This window comes from Selaginella moellendorffii, unplaced genomic scaffold (assembly GCF_000143415.4).
Source record: "Selaginella moellendorffii unplaced genomic scaffold, v1.0 SELMOscaffold_11, whole genome shotgun sequence".
NCBI lineage: Eukaryota > Viridiplantae > Streptophyta > Lycopodiopsida > Selaginellales > Selaginellaceae > Selaginella > Selaginella moellendorffii.
The window spans coordinates 546090-571099 of NW_003314272.1; the positions used below are offsets into that span (position 1 = coordinate 546090).

Below are 25010 nucleotides of genomic sequence, written 5' to 3' on the forward strand. Positions count from 1 at the left end.
AAGGTGCAAAGAGAAGAAAATTGCCAAAAGGTTTTTAGAATTTGACCATTTTTTTCTCTCACACATTTTGTATACTTTTACCCATCTTACCTTTTTCTTTAATATAAAAAAGGTGGTGACAGAGTTTTAAAAAAAAACATTGGAGTTCTAGAGGTGTGTGTGAAGCTAAAAAAAGGTGGTGAAAATCGTGCAATGAGAAAAAAATCTGACTGGGGTAAAAATAATGTGGATTAAAAAAAGCTGGGTGTTTGGAGAGGGAGGGTTTTTTAGGGTTCTTGACGATGACGTGAGAGAGAGCGAGCGAACGGGCGATCGGCGATCGGCGCGGCGGCTGCGCGCGCGCGAGGCGAATCCATCCATGTCATCAGGGGCGGAATCCAGCGAGCAGCATCAGCTCAGCAGCAGCAGCAGCGGCGGGAGCGGGAGCGGGAGCGGCGACAAGGCAAGTAAGAAGAAGATGAGCAGCGGTGGCGCCATGGCGGCGGAAATGGGGATCCCCAGCGGCGCCCTGGAGCGCATCCTCGTCCGCCTGGACCGCGACGACGTAGCGCGCTCGTGCGCGGTGTGCCGCCGCTGGAACCGCGTCATCTGCTCGGAGGCGTTCCAGCGGGTCTACCGCAAGCAGCACGGCAAGCAGCCCATGACGTGGGAGTGGCTGGTGTCGATCAAGTCCGCCCAGCGCAAGAAAACTCCCGGAGGAGACGAAGAGCATGTTAATGCAGAGAAAGAAGATCATTGCCAGCAGCAGCCTCAAGACGATCGAAACGAGGTGGTGGTGGTGGCGGAAGAGGCGGACAAGGAGGAGGACGAGCGGCGGCGCTTCCAGCTGGTGGCATGGAACCTCCAGTTGCGGCGGAGCTTCACGCTGCTGGACATCGCGTGCTGCCCGGCGGCGCCGCGCAGCCACCCGGACCTCTGCTGGCTCGAGTTCGCGGCTACCTCCGGCGGCGGTGCTGGTGGTAGCGAGCTCCTTGCCTGGGCCTGCCGCCACACCCCGACCTCCATCCGGGTGGCCGACCCCCTCCACCCGAGCTCTGTCCGGATCATCCCCGCCCCGCCAGCTTTCCCGGACCCCGTCGTCTACGAGTTTCGCCTTGGCCTCGCCCGCGACAGCCACCATCTTGTTGTTCCAGGCCAACCAAGCTCGCAGCAAGCCCGGCTTCTTCCCAGCTCGCCAAGCTCGGAGAGTCGTGGAGGAGGAGGAGGAGGATTCAAGCTGGCGCTTCTCCGGCTCGGCTTCCCCCACGCCGACTCCGCCACCGCTCACGCCTGGGCCGTGGCCAACGTCTACCACTCCGCCACCCGCCAGTGGAGCTCCTTCAAAATCAAGCTCGACGGCGATCTCAAGCGCTGGGGCGCCTCGGTGGTGTGCAAAGGCCACCTCTACGTGCTCCTCCGCCCGCCCGGCCGCCACGGCCCCGGCGTCGGGCTCATCAGCCTCAACATGTCCGCCGCCGTGGATCCCTTCGGCTACCACGACGTCGTCCTCCCCGGCTTCGCTTACGAGTGGCACGACGTGATGGACCTGGTGGACCGCTCCGGCACGCTGCTGCTCGTCGTCTTTAGCTTTGCGAAGTCTTCCCTGTCCATCTTCCAGGCCGAGGACGCCGCCCCAAGTCGGATGTCCAGGACCGCCACCTCGCGCTGGCTGCCGCTCAGCACCATGCCGGGTGGCGCATGCGCGCAGTTTTGCAAGGAGCTGGAGACGCAGTGGAGCTACCGGTGCCGCGGCTCGAGCGAGTGCATCTTCTTCGCCAACACCCGCGGGGGCCCGGGATTCGTCTTCTGGATCACGCGCAAGTCGTGGCACCGGATGCACTTCCCGGACGTCGACAGCCGGTACCTCTTTGCTCTTTCGGTCTAACGATTCGTCGTGGTTTTTTTTTCTTTGGTTCTCTTTTGTTTCGGTCGTCTCGTTTTCCGGTTCTGCTTTCGTACCTTCCCAGTTTATATGGTTCTTGTGAATACTGTTCTCTTTTTTGTTGGTCTAGCTCCTCGAAGTGGTGGCCTCGAAAAGTTGTTTACATCTTTTCTCCCCCGAGTTTTGAGAGCTATGAACTGTAAGCAGCAGCAGGAACTTAGTTTTTACTCTTACGAAAAGAAGGAAGAGAGGCACCTGCTGAGAATGCTAGCCAGCTTGCGCAGAATCTATTGCTCCTCTGGCCTTCCTGTGATTCACAAAGCCGGGTTAATGCACAAAACGCTTCAACTAAATGAGAGAGTTATACCTGACTTGTCTCGATTGTGGAAAGAAAAATCCGCCTCACTGCTCGTACTGCTCGCGTGGTTTCACGTTCGTTGCGACGTGATTGCTCTTCCCCGAGCGTTAACGCTTCTCCCCCTCGCCGAAGTCCTCGTCTTGGACGGGAGTTTCTTGAGCAGCTCCTCCTGGGTGATCTTCATGTAGAAACCAGTCGTCATCCCGTGCTGCTTCACTACGTTCGAGAGGCAGTCGTGCTGGAGCTCATCCTTGTGCTTGTCTTTGAGCTGGATCTTCCCGTCTTTAAGGCTGAGGAACAAGGAAACTCTCTCCTTCTCCTTCTCGGACTTCGACGGAGCAATAGCAGTAGAAGCAGCCTGCTCTTGACATGCGATCGTCTCTTCCAAGCTACAGTTCCATGCCTGCCTGATAAGCTGTGCCTCCTCGCTCAAAGACGTCAGGAGCTCCTGGAGAAGGTCCTTGTTTCGATCTTCAAACAGAGCGCGGTATGGACTGAGAGACTTCGCCGAGTGCTTCACCTCCTCCCAGATGGTCTTCTGAGTTTCAGCAATGCTGCTAGCCGCGGCTCGCTCTTCTGCCGACGACTCCGGAGGAGGTTCTTCTCCTTCTTTCGAATCCTGCTCGTCACCCGAGGCTGAGTACTCCGACTGGCTGCAGCACGCTGCTTGATCCAATGAAGACATCCGACGTAGGAGTTCTCTGAAGAGGAGATACTTTGTAACTTCGGCTGTCAGATCGGAGGATGGGCTCCGCGTTCTCCTTCTCCTTCTTGGGAGAGTCCCAGCGAGATCTGACGTACTGGAACTGGATACGTTCGTGGGATCGTCTTGGTTGTGCTGGGAGCTCCACGTCGATGTCTCAGGAACAACACTTCCACTGCTACTGGTGCATGCACTTTCTTCCAGCACCAACGGAGCTTTTGAGAGATCCACCGGATCGGTGGTACTGCTACCACCTTGTACTCCGACGTCAACGTAGCTAGCACTAGCGTTGTCAAACTCTGTGCTGTCTTCCTGGAGCTTAGAATCCACACCGGTGCTGACAAAAACAAAATCGTCGTGCTGGAGTTGTGACTTTGAGTCGCTGCTGCTGTGATCGGCAGCCACCATGAGGAGCCCGCAAGAGCAATCCGTGAGCACGTCATGGTCCTGGAAGAACTTGGAAGATTGATCCACGGGTTGCTCGCGAATTTCCGCGGCATGGTCAGAGATTTGGATGTTCCGCCTGAAAGGCAACTGCAAGCTCTTGCTGATCTTCCACCTCCTCCACACCTGGACGCATTCGGCTGGAAGTAGCTTCGTCTTGAAATCCACAGTAGAAATCCCAGCCTTGAAAGAGATGAAGCTATAAGCCAGTGGAAGCTTTTTTCTTCCCTCAGAAGCCATCACTGCATTGTCTCCTCCTCCTCCTCCTCCTGGGAAGTGCTGACGACCGCAAGTGGAAGGATGGTGGCGTCCCAGGAAATTCTTCGCAACGAGCTTGTCTTTGATCCTGGCAGGATTGCCGCAGTGCTTCTCCCACTGCCTCTGGATCCACTTCGTGTGCCTGTTGTCGATGAGCTTCTTCTTGAGAAGGCTCTTGCAATCGCAGAGGCTAATCTTCCTCTGCGATCGAATGCTGTGGCTCTTTCTGACGGTCTCTTCCTGCTGCTTGCCTCCACCGCAATCCTTGGCACCTTTCTTGCTGCTAGCACCCCAATCGCAGCACAGATCGTCCGTGTCCAGCGCCACGTCGAACGACACCTTCTTCACGGCACCATCGTCGGCGAGGATCTGGTGGTAATCGATGAAGCTGTGCTGCTCATCGCTCGCCGTGGAGAAGAAGCAATCCAGTTCTTGCGCCGTCACAGGCCACATTGATTCAATCACTCGATCGCCCTGCCGCCGAATGCTGGCGAGAATCACAGATACCTTCTCGCGCAAACCCTCGCGCTTGCGTCGCGCGCTGCTGGAGGGGCGGAAGAATGCCGCGCTTCTTAAATCGCGCCCCTACCCCATTAACGGTCCTTGACCTATCTCGCCATCCAACGGCCCATCTCCTGGTTTAGCTGCCCTAATTTTAAAACTTAAGTGGGCGGGAGCTCTAAAAGCGGGAGAGATGCCGGCGTCGCTTTCGCGCGCGTGGGCGACGCGCGGCCTACCGCCGGCAACGAGAACTGTTTTTCTGGTGCTCACGAGAACACTGTGGACGTCAAGTAGCCAACACTGTGCTTGCGAGCGATCGCGCGGTCAGTGAGTGTGAGGTTTTCTCTGAGCACTGCGCTGCAAATTGGTGTATCGATCTCGAATTCCAGTCTCTCTTGGCGCGTAATGGCAGCAACCAGCAGCAGCGATGGAATCGACCAGTGCGTGAGCATCTCCACAAGCATGAATTCTTGCAAGTGGGAGAGCAAGAGCAATTTATAGATCGATCGAGGCTTGTCTAGCTAGACATCGAAATGGACTGAAGAACCACATAAGAAAAGGAGAAAAAACACTCTCCTGGCACTCCCCTGTCCTGTCCCTCCCTTGTCGACTATTACAATACTCTTTAATCGAGCTGGGCTGTGCCGTGTACTCGAATTCGCGACTTCTCCCTCTGTTCTTAAAAGTTTTTCCCCAGAGTGAATTTCTCTTGACGTGGGTGGCGCCCAAAACGCTCTACGTCGACTTGGGTCGTCACGATTTGGCATCACCAATGGTGGGTCGAGCTCGAATTTATCATCTCAATCCGCGCTTGATCGCAATTTGGGCATCCTGGTCGCTTTTTCTCGTGCTTTCTTCGTGGACCCGGGCCCAAGAACTTTAACCCGTGTCAGGGAGGGCGAGTGTGTGTGAGTGAAGTGATTGCGATTTGCCCTTTGTTCGCTCGCGCGCCTGGCATTGCACATGGAGGAGCATCACAGCCGGTATAGATAGACAGCGGCGCAGCGCACCACTTCCAGCCAACAAGAGCAGCCAAATTTGTTGGGATCAAGCGCTCCCAAGCTTGATTGATTGCTGGAATGATCATCGATCGAATCCAGAGATTATTCCAACCCCTCCAATATTCTATTTCCTCTGTTAGAAGATAGCTTTGCAATGCCTTTTGCCGCTGGATAGCACTCCAATCCATGCGTTGCAAGCCAGTCCAAGCCAGGCCAGCAGCACTTGCGCTCATGATTTTACCTTCTTTTCTTTCGCTCGCCACCTTTTTTTCGTAGCTCGTACTGAAAGAATCAATCAAAGGTATCTAGATATGTATGCGTTGATTTTTCCGTGGGAGTTAGTTTAGCCTAATGGAGGATCAGGGTCATGGCCACGATCATCTCCAAAATCTCGATCGTGGGATATCTGACCAGATCTTACGTTCCTTTCATTCCGTTTGATATGATCATCACCAAACACGGAGCAATTACAGGAATCTCCTGAAATTGATCGATGGATTTGCGCGTGTGACGCGAGCGGGACGAGATCAATCGGGAAATACCTTAACTTTTTCGCTTTCACGATAGACGACCGTTCGTTGCCGACAGTGCGAGAGCGCGTAAGTGCCCAGTGTTGAAATTTGCGAGTAGAATGTGTCTTTCATCCAGATTTTGACGAAAACAACACCCATGGGTCCCTTGTTGAGAAATTGCTTGACGAGCTTGACGATGACACGAATCCAAAAGGTGGCGGTGGTGTGGATCCGAGCAAGATTAACGATTCCAATGTTATAAACCTCTGGGAATCTAGAGATGTGTCCTCCTCGATCGCAGCGATGGATTCATCGATCTGGCTGGCTGGACCAGCAAGCACAGGGAGAGCTAACGCAACACGCACCCACATTCCCTGGACATGATATCTATACACCCACAGACAATTGTCTCTGGGTTTGATCCATAGTTTTCCACCCAGACTTTCAACTATGGTAAGAACCCTAACTTAGTTCCCGCCATCCACATGGAAAGCCTCGTTGGAATTTAGGTCTGGAGGACCATGGAGTTCTTAAGTTGGGACCCCACACAACATTATAACGCTTGTGGTCTTGGGTCTACTCCCACGCTACTGTTTGATCGATCCTTCCATCCTCTCTCCCATAACGATAAAATAATATCGCATTGGAATCAATCGCTCGATCGATCAGCCAGTGGCCATGGTCGTCGGGTCGCGACGTGGTCCCAAAATTCAAATCAATAGCTTTTTCTTCTTTCATTCCTGACGATCAGTGTAGAACTCTACACTTGACAAGAGAGAAGCTTCTAAGAGCCCTAAATTTTAAACTGGTTTTATTAGTGCTTTAAATTTGAAAATGGGCGCGATAATCCAAACCCAAACCGGGTCAAGAAGGCGTGCCGTCGGTACACAGGCAGTGGCGGCCCAGCAGCCAACCGCGTCGTGCCATCTCTGCCGCTGGGCAATGATAGTGGGCCACGTGGGGCCGCCCCATTAGTTCCAGCTTACGCCCTTCATGTGGCTCCAAAAACCCTCCGGAGTTTCCATCTTGAGAGAAGCGATAGAGCGCCGCAACAGAGTAACAGAAGCGGCAGAGGGATTGTTGGCCACGCAAGGGATTCTTGTTTGATCAGGGCGCGCGAGCGAGCTAGGGTATAGCGATTCGTGCCGCCGTCATCGATTTCCTGGTTCCGGAGCAGCGCAGTTGCATCGGATTCGCCTTTTCTTGCTTGGCCTGATCAAGCGCTTCCTTTTCCTCTTATCTTTCTTGGATTCCTGGATCTCCGTGAGCTCAGGAGCACGGATTTCCTTGGATTCTACTGCGTTCCTGGCTGGCATTTGCGATATTTCGGCTCTGTGGTGAAATTCTAGCGGTTCTGTGGGAGATTTTGTGGAGCATCGGTCGATCGAGAGCTATGGCCGCTGCTGATTCGTCGTCTCGGCCTGTGCTCCGGCGAACGCAGCCAAAGGTGTTGCCAAAGACTCCTCCGGCGGCCCCCAAGCCGCTCAAGAGCGCTCCATCAATTGCCAAGAAACCATCCCCTCCTCCGGTGCCGGCGGCCGAGAAGATCAGCACTCCAAAGCTCCGTAGCGTCCAGATTCCAGTGCCGGGTCCAGCGGTTCTCAAGCCCGTGGCCGCGGATTTGAGCCCGGCGTCGGTTCTTCACGATCAGCCTAGCATTGTCGACGAGGAGGACGATTCTTCCAGCATTGCCAGTAGCAGCTGCCACAGCAGCCCGTGCTTCAGGAAAGATCCCTCTTCCTCGCTTCTAAAGGGTGGGAAGAGCGTGGCAAAGAAGGCGCCGCCGAGAAAAATTCCAGAGGCTCCCTCCACTCCCGCGATAGTGAAGAGGACGACGACCACGATGTTTCCTTCTCCTCAAGAAGTTCTCGCCCAGAGGAAGCTCAAGATTTCTCACTACGGTCGCAAGCAAGGCTCGCTCAAGGCTGTGAAAGTCGTTCTTCCGGAGGAATCGCTCAACTCTCCTGCCACCCAGAAGCGATGCGCTTGGATTTCGCCTCAATGTGGTGAGTTTTTTTCTCCAGTTTTTTTTTTTCTTTTCTTTCTTCAATGTTTGCTTCGTTTGTGGTGGGTTGTCAATCCGTCTGGTGAGCTGCTCGGATCTTTGCGTGATTGTTCTTTCTTTTGTTTCGCTTTGATTCTTCATCTAAAGCCTTTTTCAATGCAGATCCCGCGTACATCGCCTATCATGACGAAGAATGGGGAGTTCCTGTGCACGATGACAAGTAAGAGCTGGATCCTGTTGAGCTTTATTTTAGTATTGCTTGCTCGTTGCTGTTCCTTTGAGTTGTTGCTTTCACTGTTTCTATGAGTTGTTGCTGATCCATCTGGTTTATTTTTTCCTTTCCACTTGGTGGTGTTGATGCAGCTTGCTTTTCGAGCTCCTGGTGCTAGCCGGTGCGCAGTCGGAGATGGGGTGGTCTTTAATTCTCAGCAAGCGAGATTGTTACAGGTTGGTAGCCACTGCTTCCACTTCTTGCTCGTTTCTTTGCCTTCTCTTTTACTTTGATTCTACGTTGAATTTCTTGCACCTCGAGGGAATTGTGAACAGCGGGCATTAACGTGTGGATGTTTTTTTTTTCTGTTTTCCCTTCTACTTCTTCCAGGCGTGCCTTCCAAGGCTTCGATCCAGCAGCAGTGGCAGCCTTTGACAAGAAGAAAGTTGCTGCGTTGAAGAGCGAGGTGGACATATATCAGCAGGAGGGAAAGCTCCAGGCAGTAATTGAGAATGCGGGACGTGTTCTGCAGGTAACAGTTCATTCTCTTACGTCCCGATATTTTCTCCTTTTTTGCTTCCCTTTTTCCGTGCCTCACTCACTGTTCGACTGTTCGATGGCCAGATTGTCCAAGAATGTGGATCACTAAGCAATTACTTGTGGGGCTTCTTGAATCACAAGCCCGTGACGCCCAACTTCCGGATGCCGGCCCAGGTCCCCATCAAAACGTCCAAGTCGGAGTTCATCAGCAGGGACCTTGTCCGGAGAGGCTTCTCGTGCGTCGGGCCGACCACCGTCTACTCGCTCATGCAAGCCGCGGGGATGACCAACGATCACACCACGCAGTGCTTCAGGCACAAGGAGTGCGCTGCCGCTGCCGAGGCGACGACGATCAAGACTGGAGCTCCATCGCCGAGCTTCGCAATCGCTAGCGCTGACAACCGAGATAACCTGACGAGCAGCAGGAACAGCAGCGTTTTTGTTCACTGATTTCCAGGGACGGAGTGGGGGCGATGATCGATCAAAAGGCAAGCAAAAATCGCCCATCGCCACAGCAAGAAGAGAAAGCTTTCGTCTCTCTCTTTTTACTTTCCTCCCATTTACTTATTTTATTGTACACTACAGAGCTTTTGTATTATACGTGTTGTGTTTGCTCTAAAAGTCAAAGAAGTCAACTTATAAAAGTCTTCACGTGAAAGAAACTCTAAAAAAGTTAACAGTCAAAGAAAGTCAAAAACCATTGTAGAACATTTTCCTGTAACCATTTTTTTCTCTCTCTCTTTTGTTTGTTTTTTTGCTTTTCTTTTTCATGGATGTTTTAGAATAATCAAACCACCTGGAAAAGTTGGTCAAGGTGAGGCAAGGGAGAATTACGCCTTCTATCTTGTTGGTGGAGTTTGTGGTTTTCTTGCTGCTGATCTTGGTGTTGATCCTGTTGAGGCTTGGCCAAGACGAACAGCATGTCCCGCATAGCAGCCTGGTTTGGATTTGAGATCTTACTTAGGCCGAAGAAACGTTTATATAAAACGCTAGAACTTTACCTGGACGCTGCTCATCGCAAAAGATCCAGCCCCGACATTCATGCCGGGCTTCAATGGATCGTCAATCCACAAAGACGTTGGCTGGAAGCTCGGCTCCAGCGCAAACATCCCTCCAGAGCTACCATTCGAGCCCTGGTTGGAAGACAAATCCAAAACTCAAATGAGAAGAGGAAGAAGAGAGTAAAGTGTGGAGTACCTTGAGTACGATCTTTGCTCTTGAGAAATCGAATTCCTGTCCAAAAATGTGAAGGAACCCAATCAAGAGCGTGCCAAGATTTGGTGCACCTGGAGCTTGGAGTGACACTAGCAAGTCATCCACAATCCTCCAAGCCCGGGAAATAAGTTCCTCCTCTTGACACGGAGGCCTCGCGGCGGACACACAACCGTCCTCGGACGCCGTGGTAGACGCGGACGAGTCCGTGAGATTTGTCTCGTCGTCCTCCGAGTCGGATACCTCGGACGATGCCACCGAATGATGATTCGCATTCGCAGGCTGTGCTGAAACACCGTTTTTATTGCCACCCCACGACACAGGCACTTGCTGCTAAAACGAACGCGAAGAAAAAAAAAACAGAAAGCGATGAAAGACATGGAGAGAAAAGCTGGTTCTCTCTTGCGAAACTGGAAAAGACGATTGCTTCTTACCTCGAGGTAGAAGACGAGCAAGAGCGTGAGCGAGAAGGAGCCCAGGCCACCAGTGTAGACGTTGTTCAATCCCTTGCAATGCAGGAAGGACTTCATGAGGAGCACCTGCAGCGTAACAGTGATGCTTCACCACAGAAGTCGAGCGGGGATATCAACCTTCATACGAAAAGCGAGAAAGCTAGGCGCGTACCAGAGGAGCCAGCGCCGGGAGCTGGCGGAGTTTGTCGAGGACGTACTCTCTCGCGGCGGCTCCATTGTGGACAATCGCCGGAGAGATGGCTCCCGGCCTCTTCTTGCTGCTGCTGCTGCTAGTCCTGGAGCCTCCCCGCGACTTGCCACCGAGAGTTACGTCGATGGCCACCGGGGGAGCGTCGTCCGAAGCTACGTCCGGGAAAGGGTCGCAGCACAGCTTGATCACCGGCATGGAGGCCGTCTCGATCGTCATCAGCGACTTACACCACCTGTGGTGCTCCTTGAACTCGGCCGCGAGGCTGCGGATGAGCGGGAGGAAACCTCTCGCACCGGAGCCCCCGTCTGCGAGAACCGGAGGCGCTGGCGTGTCCAAAACGACGACGTCCACGTCGCTATGTGGAAGGCACAGGCCGGTTGCGAACGAGCCAAACACCTGCAAGAACAAAGCTCAAGTTCCAGTCTTGTAAGAAAGAAACGAAAAAAAAGAGACCTCAACATCAGCTCCAGGCCAGAGCTGCTTCACTCCCCGTCGGACGCAATCCACCGCGGCCTCGGCCCGTGCTCGAGCCGCGGGTGACGGCCTCGCAGTGCGAGCAAACTCCAAGATCTCGGCGTGGAGCACTCCAAAGTTGGAGTCCACGTTTGCCGCCACCACCGGCGAAGGCAGCGAGAAAGCCGCCGGAGGGACGAGCATAACCGGGACGCTCCATGCAGCTCCAGGGATGTAAGTTTGATCCCTCTGGACGGGGCGATACCAAAAGCCATCCATCTCGCTCACCGGCGGCGGCGGCGGTGGCGAGTGGAAACGTATCGGTGTCAGGAGCGGAACGTGTGGCAAAGTCGTGAACGAGTGGAGCTGTATGAGTGGCAGCTTCTTCCTGTTGTTGGTGTTGTTGGTGTTGCTACTGGCATCGTCCCTTTGCTTCCACGGCTTTGGAGCCTTTCCCTCCGGAGCTTCCGACTTCGCGTCTGTGAAACCATTGCCAGTGATCTCGCTGTTGACGGCGGGATCCGGATCGTGTAGCCGGCCCATGATCGCTGCTGGAGAAGCAGCAGCAGCAGCATCCAGCTTCACTGCAGGAACCTTGGAGCTCCCGTTGCTTTTAACTGCAGCGCTCTCCCTTTCTCCAGGTTGCATCCCAGACTTGAGAGCTGCTACGTACGAACCCCGGGAGGTGGAGCATTCCACTCCATCTTCTCCTCTATCACTTTCGCTTGCCAACACCCCCACCATTTTGTTGGTGCATGCAGCAACTTCGTCCCTTATCGCGTCACCACCTACATTATCCACTGCCAAATGCTCCCCGTTCGACGAAGATCTCCAGGCCCGGGAGAGATCTGCTCTACTCAAGCTTGTGCCCGTCGTGAAGCCATTCCGTTTTCGCGGAGAGCTCGCAGGGCCTGGCTTGGGCCAGTTTATCCGAGGCTTGCCGCGCACTGTCTCCCACTCGCTGCCATCGGATGATTCAAGCCTCTGGTTGCTGAAAAGCTTGAGCAACGCTGCTGTCTGCAAAGTTTCCAGGGAATAAAAAAAGAAAGAAAAAATTTAATAAACAAATTAGTAGAAAGTTGCGAGTACCTCGGACATGGACAGCTCTAGCCTGAATTTCTTTGCTTCATAATGGAAGAGTACCGGCCGAAAGGCATCCTCTTCAAGCGGTGCCCGATTTTCTCGAATCCGCACGCGAACCTGGATGGATTCTCTCGGGTGTAAGTTGATGATCTACCACCCTTTGCAGTTAGATAGAACTACACGCAACTTACCTGCGCCGGATATCTGGAAACATCAACTCCGGACCTCGCATCCTTGTTGATCCAAGCATCCGGCTCGATATTCAAGCCACCATCACTAGATGCCTACAAGTAAACGCAAAGTATTAAACCAAAACAAAAGAAGAAGATGGTTTTCTCGGGCTCACCTCAAATACTCCGTGCAAGCATCTGTTACTGTAGTTGTAGAGAAATAGTGGCAACCCTTTGCGTATGCCTTTGACGGAATCAATGAAACTCCTCGGCAGCCCTGCAAAGAGAGAGAGAGAGAGAGAGAGAGAGAGAAGAGCACAGCACGATCGATTCAACACGGATCTAAACAGAGCAATTTGAAACAGTCACTCCATCCAATTAAGAACAAGCAAAAAAGAAGCGAAGAGAAAATGGGAGAAAACGAAAAAAGACAAAAGATTTTACCGAAGAGGCACCGCTCAAAGTCTTCGGGCATGGTCTCATCGTTGCAAAAGAAGATGAATCCGCCCAGCGGCTGCTCGTGCGGGGACAATCGCGGGACCTCCTGCGGCACGCGCCGCTCCAAGAGAAGCCTGTGATGGTGCGCATTCACAACCATGTCTGTGTCGCGACCAAAACCATCCAAAGAAGGGAGAAATCTCTGAAATCTCAACAAAATCCTTGCCACGGAGAGAAGACACCGATTCCAAGCGCTAGAAATCTCACTCCGCCCGCCCCGGCGGGCCTGATTAGCTCCGTCACCGGGGCGAAAGCTTCCAGAACAGCAAATTCGTGGAGAATCTCAGAGAATTCGGCTGCTGCGGGGGAGAGAGAATGAAAAGCCCTAATCTCTTCCACACAAACCCTAAAAAATTTAATGTCCCGTGTCAAACTATATCGCTGAAAGCCTTTTTTTTTTGGTCCAGTGGCCAAAGCGAAAGGAGAAAAATTCAACCAAAGAGTGTCCTCCTCCGTACGAAGCACTCCAAAAAAAAATCCGAAGTTCCTTTTTTTTTTTTCACGGCGAATGAATGATATATATATATTTTTGTCTCGAGAGCAGTCGCGTCCTCTAAAAACCTCCAAAAATCGCGAGGAATGCCTCCGCGTTGGTCAGGTCGTCGAGAATCACGGCATTCGTGCCGCTGGCTTGACGCAATTCACTGCCGGTGAAAATCCCGGTGCACACGGCGACGGGAAGAGCGCCTCCGAGCTCGGCCGCAGCGACGTCGTTGGGCTGTAGAAAAAAGTTTTTTTTCTCTCGTGAGCAAAGATGGAAAGAACAAGAAAAAACGTGTTTTTTTTTTCTCTTACCGTGTCGCCAACGTGAGCGTGCAGACGGATGGTCTTGTCGAAGAGCTGGAGAGCTTTTTGGCGAGAGAGCTTGACGAGCTCGCCGCGGTCTTCATGGTCACTGCCAAATCTTCGCAAGACAAGAAGAGAGTTTTCTCTTCGTCTTGATGGGAAAGAACGACCGAATCGAAGAACTTACCCTCCGAAATGGGGGACGCTGAAGAACTCCTCGATCCCCAAGCTGACCATCTTCATCCAAGCAATGCCCTCGAGGTTTCCAGTCACCTAGTTGCCAAAAAAGTGATCCAAAGTCTGAGCACGACCGGAAAGAGAGGAAGAAGACGATGGGATTTCTTACCAGGCCAATTAAGAAGCTTTCATCCTTGGAGAGCGTCTGGAGGAGATGATAAACTCCTGGAAGAAGTTCCAATCCATCTCCAATCTCCGACGCGTGATCGTGTGCGTAGCCAACCATGCTGGCTTTCAGCTCTGGAAGCTTGGCCGTGGACTCCTGTAACAAGTGAGATTGCCAAATCACAGTATTTTTTTGTTCTTTCGATCGATCCATACAAACCTGTCTTGGAACCCCGTAATGCTCCAGAGTGCTCACGAGAATGATCGGATCGGTGCTACCATGGTGCTACATCGGGTATAGAGATCATAGAAACTTCATTCGTACACCCAGATCTAACACTTACCTTGACAACATCAATGGTAGCATCGCGCACGCCAAATATTTCCTCCATGGCGTGCGAGAAGGCGCGCTTGTGGAGGCGATTCGCTAGCGGCCCGACACTGCGCATCAGAGTGCCATCCACATCGAATGTGACGAGGATCTTGCCGCCATCGCCATCGCCATCGCCATCGCCATTGCCCGCCATGGAGAGAAATGCGAATCTTCTCAGATGCCATAGCTTTGCCCTAATTCCGTACAAGTATCTTTCGTACAGGCACACTAAGGAAAGTGCTCTTTTTACGTTTTTTTTCTACTTCAACTCATAGTATCTGTTGGTCTTGGGATCATAGTAACAATCCAGCGTCGGATCATAGAGCAAATCGAGGTCGTCTTCGGATGTTCCTTCGAGATCTGGAGGAGCGAAAGAAGCAAAGTTTGTCGCCAAGAACTTGAATGAATCATATCAAATACCATCAGCCGCGGCTGGACGTCCGCAAAGCTCCTCTAACTGTGCCGATCTCGACTTCCTGCGAGAGGAGCTCGGGCCGGGAGAGATCTTCCGAGCACTGTTTGGACCGTTGGCGCCGTTTGGACCGGTGGCGCTTCCCATGCTGGAGTCAAAAATAAAAATGTCGCAAGTGCAAAAGAGAAAAAAGAGAAAAAAGAGAACTTGGTTAGTGACAAAAAGTGATAGTTACCTGTCTAGCTTGAGGACCGGCTTTGCGACCATATGGGGCTCAAACACCGTCTGCTCGCCAGAATCCTCAAACTCTTCCTCGTCATGCTCATCGTATGCATCGTGCGAATCGTGCTCGTTTAGATTACTGTGGTCCTGTACAAGCAAAAGAATCTCACAAGTGGAGCTGGGGAAAACAAAAAGAAGAAGAAGAAAAAAACACATTACCTGTTCGTGAACAACAAACAAATCATCGGCGCTATCAAACGGAGTGATAGCCACAGTGGTTTCTTCTGGCAAGAAGAAAGAAGAAAGAGTTAAAAACCAAACATTCAAGTTTCTAAAGGTGGACCGTCCAAGTTCTAGAGGTGGAACTCCCAAGTTCTAGAGGGAACTTCCAAGTTATAGAGAAGAACTTCCAGTTCTAGAGATGGAACTTACGTACCTTTGGCGATGGCATCGCTGCTGGGAGCCTTTCCCCCGCTCAACCGCGTCTTCTTGACGAGGTCCTCGAGATCATTCAGCGCGCTGGGGCTGCCACGGCCCGAGCTCCCCGAGCACCAGCTCTCATCGTCCGACGCCGACGCCGAGTTGTTCCCTTCCCGGAGCATGAAGTCCTTCTCCAGCTCAAATTGGTAGAACTTGAGCCCCTCGGCGTCCCTGCTCGCGATCGTCTTGGACGGCTTTTGCTCGGCTTGCGACGAGGACGAGTTCGCCGGCTGTGGAGCCTGTGCCAGGTCCGGAGCCGCGGTATCCTCCGAGGCCTCCTTCTCCTTGTCCTCGCCATCCTCGGACATGGACGAGAAGATCTCCGTGTCGTCCTGTGCGTAGTCTCCCAGCTTCTCAAACAAGGTGTGCACCTTGAAGTTCATGTCGTCGGAGCCGCGAGCGCTGGCGGATCTCTCCCATCCGCACGGGGTGATGGGGGGAGAGTCCTCGTACCTAGCCTGCTGCCTGAAATCCTTGGCTCTCACCAGCTCGGCCTCCTTCCGCCCGTGCTTGCCGTTTGCGATGTATGGTATCTCGGCTCGCTTCCACGCCTGTTCTTCCTTCTTCTTTCCCGGCTTTGCGCCACCGCCACCTTTCATAAGCTCGACAGCATTCTCGGCCTTCTTCTCGACTCTGGCGGCTTCGTTGCTGGCTACCAGCGTTGCTGCAGTGTTGTTCTCGCCTTTCTTGGTCGTGGTTGTGCTGGGAGTTTGGATGTCTGGAGTGGAGGACCTCGCAAGCATGGGAAACCTCCGGTCGAGCTTCTCCGGGGCCGTCCTGTTGGTCGTCGTGTCCATGGAGGTGTCCGGTGGGAGCGGGAGCTTTGGCTGCTTCTCCCTGACGTGCCTTTCTTCGATGGTGGCCTGAGTATTTTGCTGCGCGGTGGAGCAGACGAGAGGCATCCTGGAGCCAAACGCGACGTGCACCTGTCTCGGATACTCCATCCTGTTCAATGTCAACTTTCTGGCGCTCAGGACAGACTCCGGACCACCTCGAGCTGCATCGATCGTGAAGTCAGTTTCAAGCAAGAGAGAACTAGAACAAGCAAACAAAGGCAAGAAGAAGAAGAAGAAGAAGAAGGAGTGTCAAACTTGCCATCAATGGAAGGAATCTCAATGCCAAGAGCAGACTGTAACTTCGCAATATCAATCACTTGCGAACAGTTCTCCACCCCTGACGCAAATGTATGTTCTTGCGGGAGCGGTTCCTCGATGCCAAGCGCATTCTCGCCTCCAGTCTCTGCTAGCCGGGTCCTCAGCGTGAATATCTTGCGGAGCTTACAGACGGGTCCTAGGACAATAACTTCAACGGACCTGTGGATCAAGAAACCAAAACCAAAATGAAACGAGTGTTAAAAACACATTTCCTGGACCTTTAAACTATTGCACGGAGGCAACTATTCTCACCGAAAACTTATTACCCGGAAACAATTGTAGAAAAGGTCTGGGACATGCAGTGCCAAGCTGAGCCAAATGTTCCGCATTACCTGTCGATCACAGCCTTGATCCTTTGATTATGCTTGGGAGATTTCCAGAGCATCTTGCTTACCATTGAGATTGGAATCTGGCAGTGAAGAGGCGTGATCTTGAGCTCGCTGAAAGAGGTGGAAAAGTACATCTTTCGCCGAGTATTCGTGGTGTCACTCACCCTGCATCTCTACTGATTGTTACTACAGCAACGAGAAAGCACTAAAAGAAAAATGAAATCGCAAAGGATAGATCATACCTTAGCTCGAAGTTGAAATGCTGTCCGGAGGGAATAAAGAGCTGTAGCACCAGATATGGATGAATCAACTGGAGGCCTGACTCAATCACAGTGAGAAAAAAAGAAGGTAAGCTCAACTCATAAGCTTTGCAAAACAAGAAAAAAAAACAACAAAAACAAAAGAGTATCACACCTGTTTTGATCTCGTCCTTCGGTAGCTGGATCTTGGACGAATGCCCTCCAGTACAGGAATACACATAGCCTTTCACCGATTTGTCATAAACCTGCGAAGAAGAAAAAGAAGAAAAAAGAGATAAAAATCCCATCTTTCGTGCTGGAAAATCAATGGGAGTGTACCTTCTGGATACCTTTCCCGCAGAGCTTGCAATTCACCAAGGGATTGCTTCCCTGCAACCAGAAAACACACACACACACACACGCCCACACAAGATGGAATGAGAAAACCAATATCTTGGAGCGAGCAATACCTGAGCACTAAACACTGTAAACGTCGATCCTCCTTGGTACTGTGAAGACCTCCCAGCCATGACCGCGCCCCCGCCTTTGGTCCCGATAGCTGCCGGAATGCTCACGGTGGCGATGCCCGTCATACTCGCGCTGCTCATCTTGTTTGCCGCCCCGGCACTCCGGCCTTCGATACCCAGAGTTGCCATACTGTAATGCATCTGTGTACCATCGATCGGCTTCCCAGCTCCTCTTGCACGAAAGCTCTCGCTTCTTGCTTGCTAGGGCTGTAAACGCAATGAAAGTTAGTTACAGGGGTTCCCGGTCCCGTGAAACTTTGGCCTTCTTTCCTTTTTAACCTTTTAATTGTTTTTTTTTTCGTGTTGGTTTTCCACTTGGCGGTTGCTCCAATTCAGGTGAAGAACCGGCCGGTACTTTGGAGAAGCCTCTCTTCTTCTTCTTTTTTTTCGTCGTCTGGTTGCTCGAACTCTTGGTTTTGTATAAATGTGGTGATGGCGATCACCCGCGCCGACTTGGAGATCAGAAAGGGTCTCTTCTCCGGCAAGGTGAGCAACAGCTTGATCATCGTGGGGACGCTGCTGCTGGGGTTTATCGCGTTTGCGTTTTGCTTGATTGCCGAGACTGCACGAACACAGGTACATTTCGTCAAAGCTCTTCTCGAGTAAGGAAAACAAAAGCTAGAAAAGAAGACGAACTTAACTGTGGTTGGCAACGACTACTACAGGTGCTATGGACGTCCATGTCCGTCCCCAGCCTCTTGGACACCGACGCCTACACGGACATGAAGTGCAGCTACTCCAAAGCCGGGAGCGCGGCGCTCGCCTGCGCTCTTGGAGCTTTGATCGCGATGGTGATCTCGCTCGCTCTGGCTTTGTCGAGGAAGAACTCGGAAGAGATCATCCAGCCCCTCAGCATCTGGAACACGAGCACCACCGTCACGTCGGCTCTTCGATGGCAAGCAGCGATATTTCTCGTCACGTCCTGGTAACGGAAAAAAAATCGAGCAAAGTTCTCAAGAGTGATCCAAAGTGTTTTGTTTTAATTTACATACCAGGACCTCCTTCGAGGTTCCATGAACATATGGAGTTCATGAATGTAGGGTTCATGTTCTTTAAATACTTAAAAATAATTACATACATACACATACCCATACACATACATGTCCTTTAATTTATAATAATGAGGTCTATGTAAGCAATGAAGTGGCATGCAAGTCCAAATAAGCAAAATGGGGCCTGATTCATCTCTAATCGTTTTGGACTCTTCCTTTGCTCTGGTGTCTTTGGATCGTAACAATTTGCTGCTTTTGTCGTTGGTGGGAATGAGCGAGGAACTTATACCGTTTGTAGAAGTGATAAGAGTGTAGAAGAGTAGAAGCAGAGTCAAAGTTTCCTTCTTTTGATCCTCAGTGCAAGAGTTGTCAAGTTTGAGACTTAAATCTGCAAGGCTATTCTTGTCTTCTCCAGTGTGTTAAAGTCCAGACGCATCAACAACTTAGCTCGAGGGGTCCCATCGAGATACAGTAGCCATGATTCCATGAACATATAAGGATACAGCATGAATGTCCAACAAGTAATGCTCTTCTAAGCTATCAATTTATAGCATTGTTTGAGTCTTGTAATAAGAAGTTGAGTTGAACTTAACTCAACTTAAGTAAATGAAAGTCAATTCAGTCAACTAAAAGTCTTATAAAGGAAATTGGAGAAATGAAGGCTCTGACAAACTTTAGATAAATACTTAGGTTAAAAGTTTTTACTAGAATGAATCATTTAAAAAAGACAAAGTGAACATGAACTTATCTTTTCTAAAGTTATATTATTTGATTGACTACTATTATAGCTGTCATATTTTGATTTGACTACATAATATTTTGACTAATTTTATAGCTGTCATATATTTATATACTATTCCTTCATTTGAAAGTTTTTACTAGAGTTCTTGAGAAGATAGGAAGCAAAGAAAATAAAAGATTTTGTGAGTAAGAGTTGTAATGTATAAGAATGTGAAAATGTTAATTTTGTTTCACTACCACAATCTCTATATTACACTCTTACTCTTTATTACTCATCTGGGAATATAGAAGCTACTCTCATCATTGATAAAAATAGTCATGTTATTTTTAAAACAACAGTCTAGAGAAAAGAAATGAAGAAATGAATAACACAACAAAAAGCACAAAATAAAACTTTCTATGACATTTATAATTTATATATTAATTCATATCAAAAACTTTATTGCTTACCTATATCGCAATCCTTCTATATAAAAAGACAAAGGTATATTTTTGCACTGAATCCCTAATAAGATTTTTTAGGAGTTGTTTATGAATAATAATAAAAGAAATTGAATTCTTTTGAAAAACTTAAAATAATATCACAACAAAGAATCAACTTTATCTATATTTCAAAGATTGAAAGACAATTTCATATGAGAGAATAGCAGTATGCTAATATGCCTTACCACTATAATGTGGTTTATATTTCCCTACAGTTTATCTCCCTAGGAAATTAGTATATGTAGAAAACAATATATGCATCATGAGGTAGGTTTTTATTAAAATGATAGAGAATGTGTATACAAGATAATCTAGAATTCTAGAAGCTCTTATGTTTACAAGTAGGCTATGGTTATAAAGCCCCATTTCCAAAACTAACACTTTAGTATTGTTAGTGTCATAATAAATAACCTAAAATTTAGTATATAAATTACCAAGAAAAGTTATAGTCATTATAGTCTTTTTATTTTTCTTGAGATCTTTGGAAGTTTGTATAGAAATGGCTTTAAGGAAAGTTATTGCTACTTGTACTTAACCCCCTAACATTTCATACCATTCTCTATTTCCATCCTTAAATTCTACCAAAATTCCATCTTCACTTCCATATAATAACATTTTTTTGCTAGGGGCTTTAGTGAAGCTAAACTAAAGCTCCTTTTATATAAAATTTTAGATCTTGTTATTGCCTCCAATGCTTCAAAGGCAATATTATATGTTTTTGCAAGATCTTACTTTTGACATGGTGAGACTTCTTGAAAGTATAGAATGCTATTATATTTGGTGTTTAATATATTACTTTTTTGGATAAAACAAATGGCTCTATAGGTTTATAAATTTTTCTTGAAAGCCATAGCAATTGCCCAATAGCAAGTCTAGAAAATATGTACGTGGATGCAATAGATTCAAGAACAAATTATGGACACATACCCACTATTGTTTTATAGTGAGGAATAACATCCCTTTGGAAAACACTACATTAGCTAGTATGAAATATGGGGTTTTTAGGCCACTCTACAGTGGAATGTAAAATTTAAAATTATTTTACTATACTATAGTATTGTCTCTTTTAAAAGAAAAATAAATAATTAAATGATATTAGTTATAGGTAACATACTTTATTCTAGATAGTGCTATTATATCATATACAATTGTTTATAAGATGTTGAAGGAGGATAGCAACACACAAGTGCTACAAAGTGATGGTGATAGGTGAGAATGACAATTTGCAATTATAACATTTAACATTTTCACAAACATTTAACATATAACAAGTTTATTATTTCATGTAAAGATGCAATTAACTTTCTTCTACCTCATCATCAATATATTGATTCCTTTTATACCTCCTCTTATATTAGTATTATAGGGAAGATTCACCTTGCATTTGTTGAGCCATAGCTTTTTCATAGTTGGAAAGACTTCTAAAGCTTTCAATTCTAAAAACTCTAGGTGGCTATGATTTATAAAATAGAACTAAATATGTATTGAAATCTTAATAAATGTAATTTACCTCCTTAAGGTTGAAGGCAACTCACAAAACCTTTTGAGCTAACGTTTGAAGAAATAATGTTCTTCAATAGCAAACACTAACCTACCAAAGTCACATATTATGTCCATCATAGAATTACTACTTGTTGTGTAATCAATCACAACACCATCTGGTAGGCAATAGAGTTGAAGATTTACAGTGCTAATGGAATTTGAAATTGATACCTAGGAAATGTGTTGTGAATCTACTCATCTACAAGGTTGGGTATGATGTCAGTGGAATTGTTGTAGTCAAGTAAAATGTATGTTGCAGACTCATTATCACAAAACCAATCATGTGTGTTTAAACTTGTAGAAGGCATGATAGGTCTATATCATAATCTAGAAAATAAGAAAGTTTAAAAATTAGATAGAAATATGAAATACATAATCACGTTTTTAGGCTTCCCTTGGACGCCTATAGTATTAATGCCAATAGGATCCATGATGCACCTGAAAAAGAATGACTTGAAATAAACTTTTATTGCACACATCATAAGCTCATACATTTAGTTGGGATTGTTCAATAGGATGAAGGTTTGTCTTGTTTCCCCAATAACACACTGAGGCATTGTAGGTGTGTTCATTGGCTACTATAATAAATTATTGACATCTTGTATGGAAGATGACTCAATTTGACTGTTAGCACCTAAAGATATAAAGGATTTTACTCCCAATTATGGATTTCATTCTTTATTACTTTCTAGAAGGTCTTTCAGATATTGATAGGAAAGTTGAGGATTGGAACTTTCTCACACTCGACCATATATGTGATGCATTTCTCTTGTCATAAGCACTTATGTGCGAAGTTGACTATAAAGGTAAGTAAATGAAAAAAAAAAATGAATAATATACTATTGTTATATGGTATGTTTTCAATGAAAGTTCCTCCAACTTTTTGTTATGAGCATCTCATTGAGCTAAAATGAAATTGTTGCAAAAAACATATGTTACCACCTTTGGTTTGTAAAATTCACTTTTGCTTACCTCAAGGTTAACGTAATATTTTGTGAACCACTTGATTATCGCCATTTGTTGATGGAACCTAATTTAAATCTTGGATGTCTAATGGTGGAATTGGAGCTTAATGTTGATTGTTTGGTGGTAGATTGTGAGCTTTATCTACATCTTCCTTATCCTCCTCTTTATCATGATTTACATTACCATTATTGTCAGTATTGACAATTTTTTCTTGGTCTTGGGTACATTCTGTTGTGAGACACAAAATCCCTAGGCCCCAAAGTGGAGCTGGAAAGGGTGCCACGTGGTAGTGGCCGAAGCAAAAACCAAACAAGCGTAATACGTTTGGACTAAAAGCTCCGACTTGGAAGGTCAAGAGCGGGAGTGGAACTCCCAACAAAGTCCTCAAGGAGCGAGCACGAAGCGAGCAACAAGCAAGGCTCCAAAAAAGGGACCCAAAAAGGACCAACACATGACACGTGGAAGTGTCCAAGATGGAGTCCAAGACGGACCCTAGTTGGAGTCCAAGATGGACCCGAAGTAGAGTCCGATATGGAGTCCGAAGTGGAGTCCGATATGGAGTCCGAGATGGACTCGAAGTGGAGTCTGATATGGAGTCCGAAGTGGAGTCCGAGATGGAGTCCGATATGGAGTCCGAGATGGACCCGAAGTGGAGTCCGATATAGAGTCTGAAGTGGAGTCCGAGATGGAGTCCAATATGGAGTCCGAGATGGACCCGAAGTGGAGTCCGATATGGAGTCTGAAGTGGAGTCCGAGATGGAGTCCAATATGGAGTCCAAGGTGGGCCGAAGTGGAGTCCGAGGTGGACCGAGACGGAGTCCGAGATGGACCCGAGATGGAGCCCGAGATGCAGCCCAAGATGGACCAAGACGGAGCCCGAGATGGAGTCTGAGATGGAGTCCGAGGTTGAGACCGAGATCGGGACCGAGACCGAGACCGAGACCGAGACCGGGACCGAGACCGGGACTGAGACCAGGACCGAGGCCAAGGCTGAGACCGAGCCCAAGTCCGAGTCTGAGTCCGAGTTTGAGTTCGAGTCCGAGTCCGAGTTCGAGTCTGAGAGGGTGAAAGCCCAAAGCGTTCGTCTCCCAGACCCTGGGGGGTTTGGTGAGCTCCAAAAGTATAGTGAGGGGGAGGACTGCAGTGGAGCCAGTTTGGCCAGGAAAGGCCAATTTGGCCCAGGAAGGCCAGACCCAGTGTTGGGTGATGAACTGACCACTGGGAAGTCCAAGACTAGAGTGAATACGGACCGACAAGTGGGGTAGCTTGGTGAAGTGTTCAAGAGCCGGCTCTAGTTCCCCCGGGAGATCGACTGGCCGATGCTCCCAGTCCAAGTGTGGGTGGCACTACCTACTTGGATACCAGGCGTGGCTCAACGGAACCTCGCTCTAAGCCCATGGCTAGAGCACCTAAAGGCGAAAGGCGGGGAGAGTACCCAGGTGGCTCGCGTAAGACCACGGTGTTCCGAAATGTTGTCCCAAAGGGCTAAACTGTGGAAAGGAAGAGGAGCAGTCCTCTGGGGTAGTGACCAAGGACACAGTCGTGTGGTGAGGAAGTCCCAGAGGACCATGGGATTTAGGGGTCGGGCCTGTGGGCCTCGATCCAGTGGCAGTGTTGGCAAACACAGCCAGGGGCAGAAAGGGACTTGGTAGGAACTGCCAAAGGGACTTGGTAGGAACTGACAAAGGGACTTTGGGGAAGGCAATTCCCCAGATCTGTGGGCATCCTAAGGATGCTAAGGAGTGGATCTAGGATGACCACTCGTGGACAGATGGCCCAGTCTTGGAGAGACGGGATTGTGATGCAAGTGGTAGTGGACCACTAGTGCAGCAAAGGTGAATGGGCATGGCCTTAGCGTAACAGGCCGAGATGTCAGTGGTACCTTTGGGTGTCGGTCTTGGGACCAGACACGAGGAGCACTTGGACCAGGTGCAAGTGTTGAGTGGCATGGATGCCATTCTTGGGGCTAGCAAGTCCCAAGTTCTGAATTGGACTTATGGAGGTTGTGAATGAGACTCTTCCAAGTGGTCGGAGGTGTGGTTAAGTGACTAAAGTAGAATGGAAAAATTAGTCGCTTACAACTTGGTATCGGAGCTGTTCCTTAGTCTGACTTTTATTGGTGCTCAAGTATATCAGCATTGATGTTGGCATTGGAAGGTCCTAGGAGGGGGCCTATCCTTGAGGAGTAGCATGTCAAGAGGACATGGCTCTCCACTCAAGTTCATGCGTGAACTTGGGCACGATGTGGTGGATAGAAAAGGGCCAATAATAGAACGACTTTGGGATCTTGGGAACAGTATAAGGTTTCCTCCGAGAGTTGAGGATGTGATCCAGATGAGCATTTGACGTAGCAAACGGGCTAACGTAGTTGTGGTAAACAACTATAATTGGGATCACGGGAAAGATGTAAACTCCAAAATAATAAAGGAGTCACAAGATTACCCTCATATAGTTGAGGCCGGTGCTCATAACTTTGAGACCGGAATTGATGACCATGGGAGGTCAAATATAGGAGAGGACACAAGTCCTCGAAATGGTAGCTGAGGTTGCCCTTGATAAATGCTGGAATAACCCAAAGAGTTGGGGATGTACTTAGAGGATGAGTTGGTATTCTCATCACATGGGCAAGTGGTCCTAAAAGGCAAAAGGTTGCCCCAAGAGAATAAATCAAGTGTCGGAGTAACACTTGCAAAGATGGTCCTCGTGAGTAGGACCTGAATACAAGAAGTTGTATTCCAGTGAGCTGGCACCTCAAAGGTAGGACCTTATGGGTCGTCGGATGACAAAGTCCAAAAAGCTGGATGACTCCAATAGAGTCAAAGAATAATCCTAAAGGATTGATGGAAGCATTTGGACTGAGTGGTACCCCACGAAGGATAGGGGGGATCATAGGATCCAAGGATGAGAACAGAGGGTATCTCATCGATGGCAAAATGTGCCATGCTAAAG

The 25010-nt window shown here is 48.9% G+C and overlaps 3 protein-coding genes across 5 annotated transcripts; 1 reads left to right on the forward strand and 2 right to left on the reverse strand.

The window, feature by feature from the left end:
* Positions 1-6656: 6656 nt before the first annotated feature.
* Positions 6657-9041, forward strand: LOC9651633. The gene is made up of 5 exons (XM_002968634.2): positions 6657-7644; positions 7806-7863; positions 8007-8090; positions 8245-8386; positions 8479-9041. The coding sequence occupies exons 1-5, from the start codon at positions 7032-7034 to the stop codon at positions 8842-8844; spliced, it is 1263 nt and encodes a 420-aa protein (XP_002968680.2). The 5' UTR covers positions 6657-7031; the 3' UTR covers positions 8845-9041.
* A 22-nt stretch (positions 9042-9063) lies between these two features.
* On the reverse strand, positions 9064-12822 carry LOC9650791. 3 transcript variants are annotated; one of them, XM_024673791.1, is made up of 10 exons: positions 12420-12822; positions 12152-12252; positions 11997-12089; positions 11812-11922; positions 10723-11739; positions 10231-10665; positions 10041-10145; positions 9592-9936; positions 9396-9527; positions 9064-9331 (listed from the first exon to the last, which is right to left on the reverse strand). In XM_024673791.1, exons 1-10 carry the CDS (start codon positions 12571-12573, stop codon positions 9182-9184), a joined length of 2643 nt encoding a protein of 880 aa, XP_024529559.1. In that variant the 5' UTR covers positions 12574-12822; the 3' UTR covers positions 9064-9181. The 3 variants fall into 3 exon arrangements, with proteins under 3 accessions (XP_024529559.1, XP_024529557.1, XP_002968954.2); XM_024673789.1 differs by having other exon boundaries at positions 9592-9939; XM_002968908.2 differs by lacking the exons at positions 9064-9331; positions 9396-9527 and having other exon boundaries at positions 9827-10164.
* Positions 12823-12924: 102 nt separating this feature from the next.
* Positions 12925-14137, reverse strand: LOC9651634 (phosphoglycolate phosphatase). The gene is made up of 6 exons (XM_002968909.2): positions 13946-14137; positions 13822-13887; positions 13606-13758; positions 13447-13532; positions 13269-13377; positions 12925-13191 (listed from the first exon to the last, which is right to left on the reverse strand). Exons 1-6 carry the CDS (start codon positions 14126-14128, stop codon positions 13027-13029), a joined length of 762 nt encoding a protein of 253 aa, XP_002968955.1. The 5' UTR covers positions 14129-14137; the 3' UTR covers positions 12925-13026.
* Between the last annotated feature and the right edge of the window lie 10873 nt (positions 14138-25010).

What these genes read in the sequence shown, in the direction of transcription:
- LOC9651633 (XM_002968634.2), top strand. Translation starts at nt 7,032, where the DNA reads ATGGCCGCTGCTGATTCGTCGTCTCGGCCTGTGCTCCGGCGAACGCAG. An exon ending in GTTCCTGTGCACGATGACAA is followed by an intron (nt 7,864 to 8,006) that starts GTAAGAGCTGGA and finishes GTGTTGATGCAG; the next exon opens with CTTGCTTTTCGAGCTCCTGG. An exon ending in AGCAAGCGAGATTGTTACAG is followed by an intron (nt 8,091 to 8,244) that starts GTTGGTAGCCAC and finishes TACTTCTTCCAG; the next exon opens with GCGTGCCTTCCAAGGCTTCG.
- LOC9650791 (XM_024673789.1), bottom strand. Translation starts at nt 12,573, where the DNA reads ATGGTTGTGAATGCGCACCATCACAGGCTTCTCTTGGAGCGGCGCGTG. An exon ending in GGCCTGGAGCTGATGTTGAG is followed by an intron (nt 10,666 to 10,722) that starts GTCTCTTTTTTT and finishes TTGTTCTTGCAG; the next exon opens with GTGTTTGGCTCGTTCGCAAC. An exon ending in TTGCGATGAGCAGCGTCCAG is followed by an intron (nt 9,332 to 9,395) that starts GTAAAGTTCTAG and finishes AATCCAAACCAG; the next exon opens with GCTGCTATGCGGGACATGCT.
- LOC9651634 (XM_002968909.2), bottom strand. Translation starts at nt 14,128, where the DNA reads ATGGCGGGCAATGGCGATGGCGATGGCGATGGCGATGGCGGCAAGATC. An exon ending in CTACCATTGATGTTGTCAAG is followed by an intron (nt 13,888 to 13,945) that starts GTAAGTGTTAGA and finishes TACCCGATGTAG; the next exon opens with CACCATGGTAGCACCGATCC. An exon ending in ATTACGGGGTTCCAAGACAG is followed by an intron (nt 13,759 to 13,821) that starts GTTTGTATGGAT and finishes CACTTGTTACAG; the next exon opens with GAGTCCACGGCCAAGCTTCC.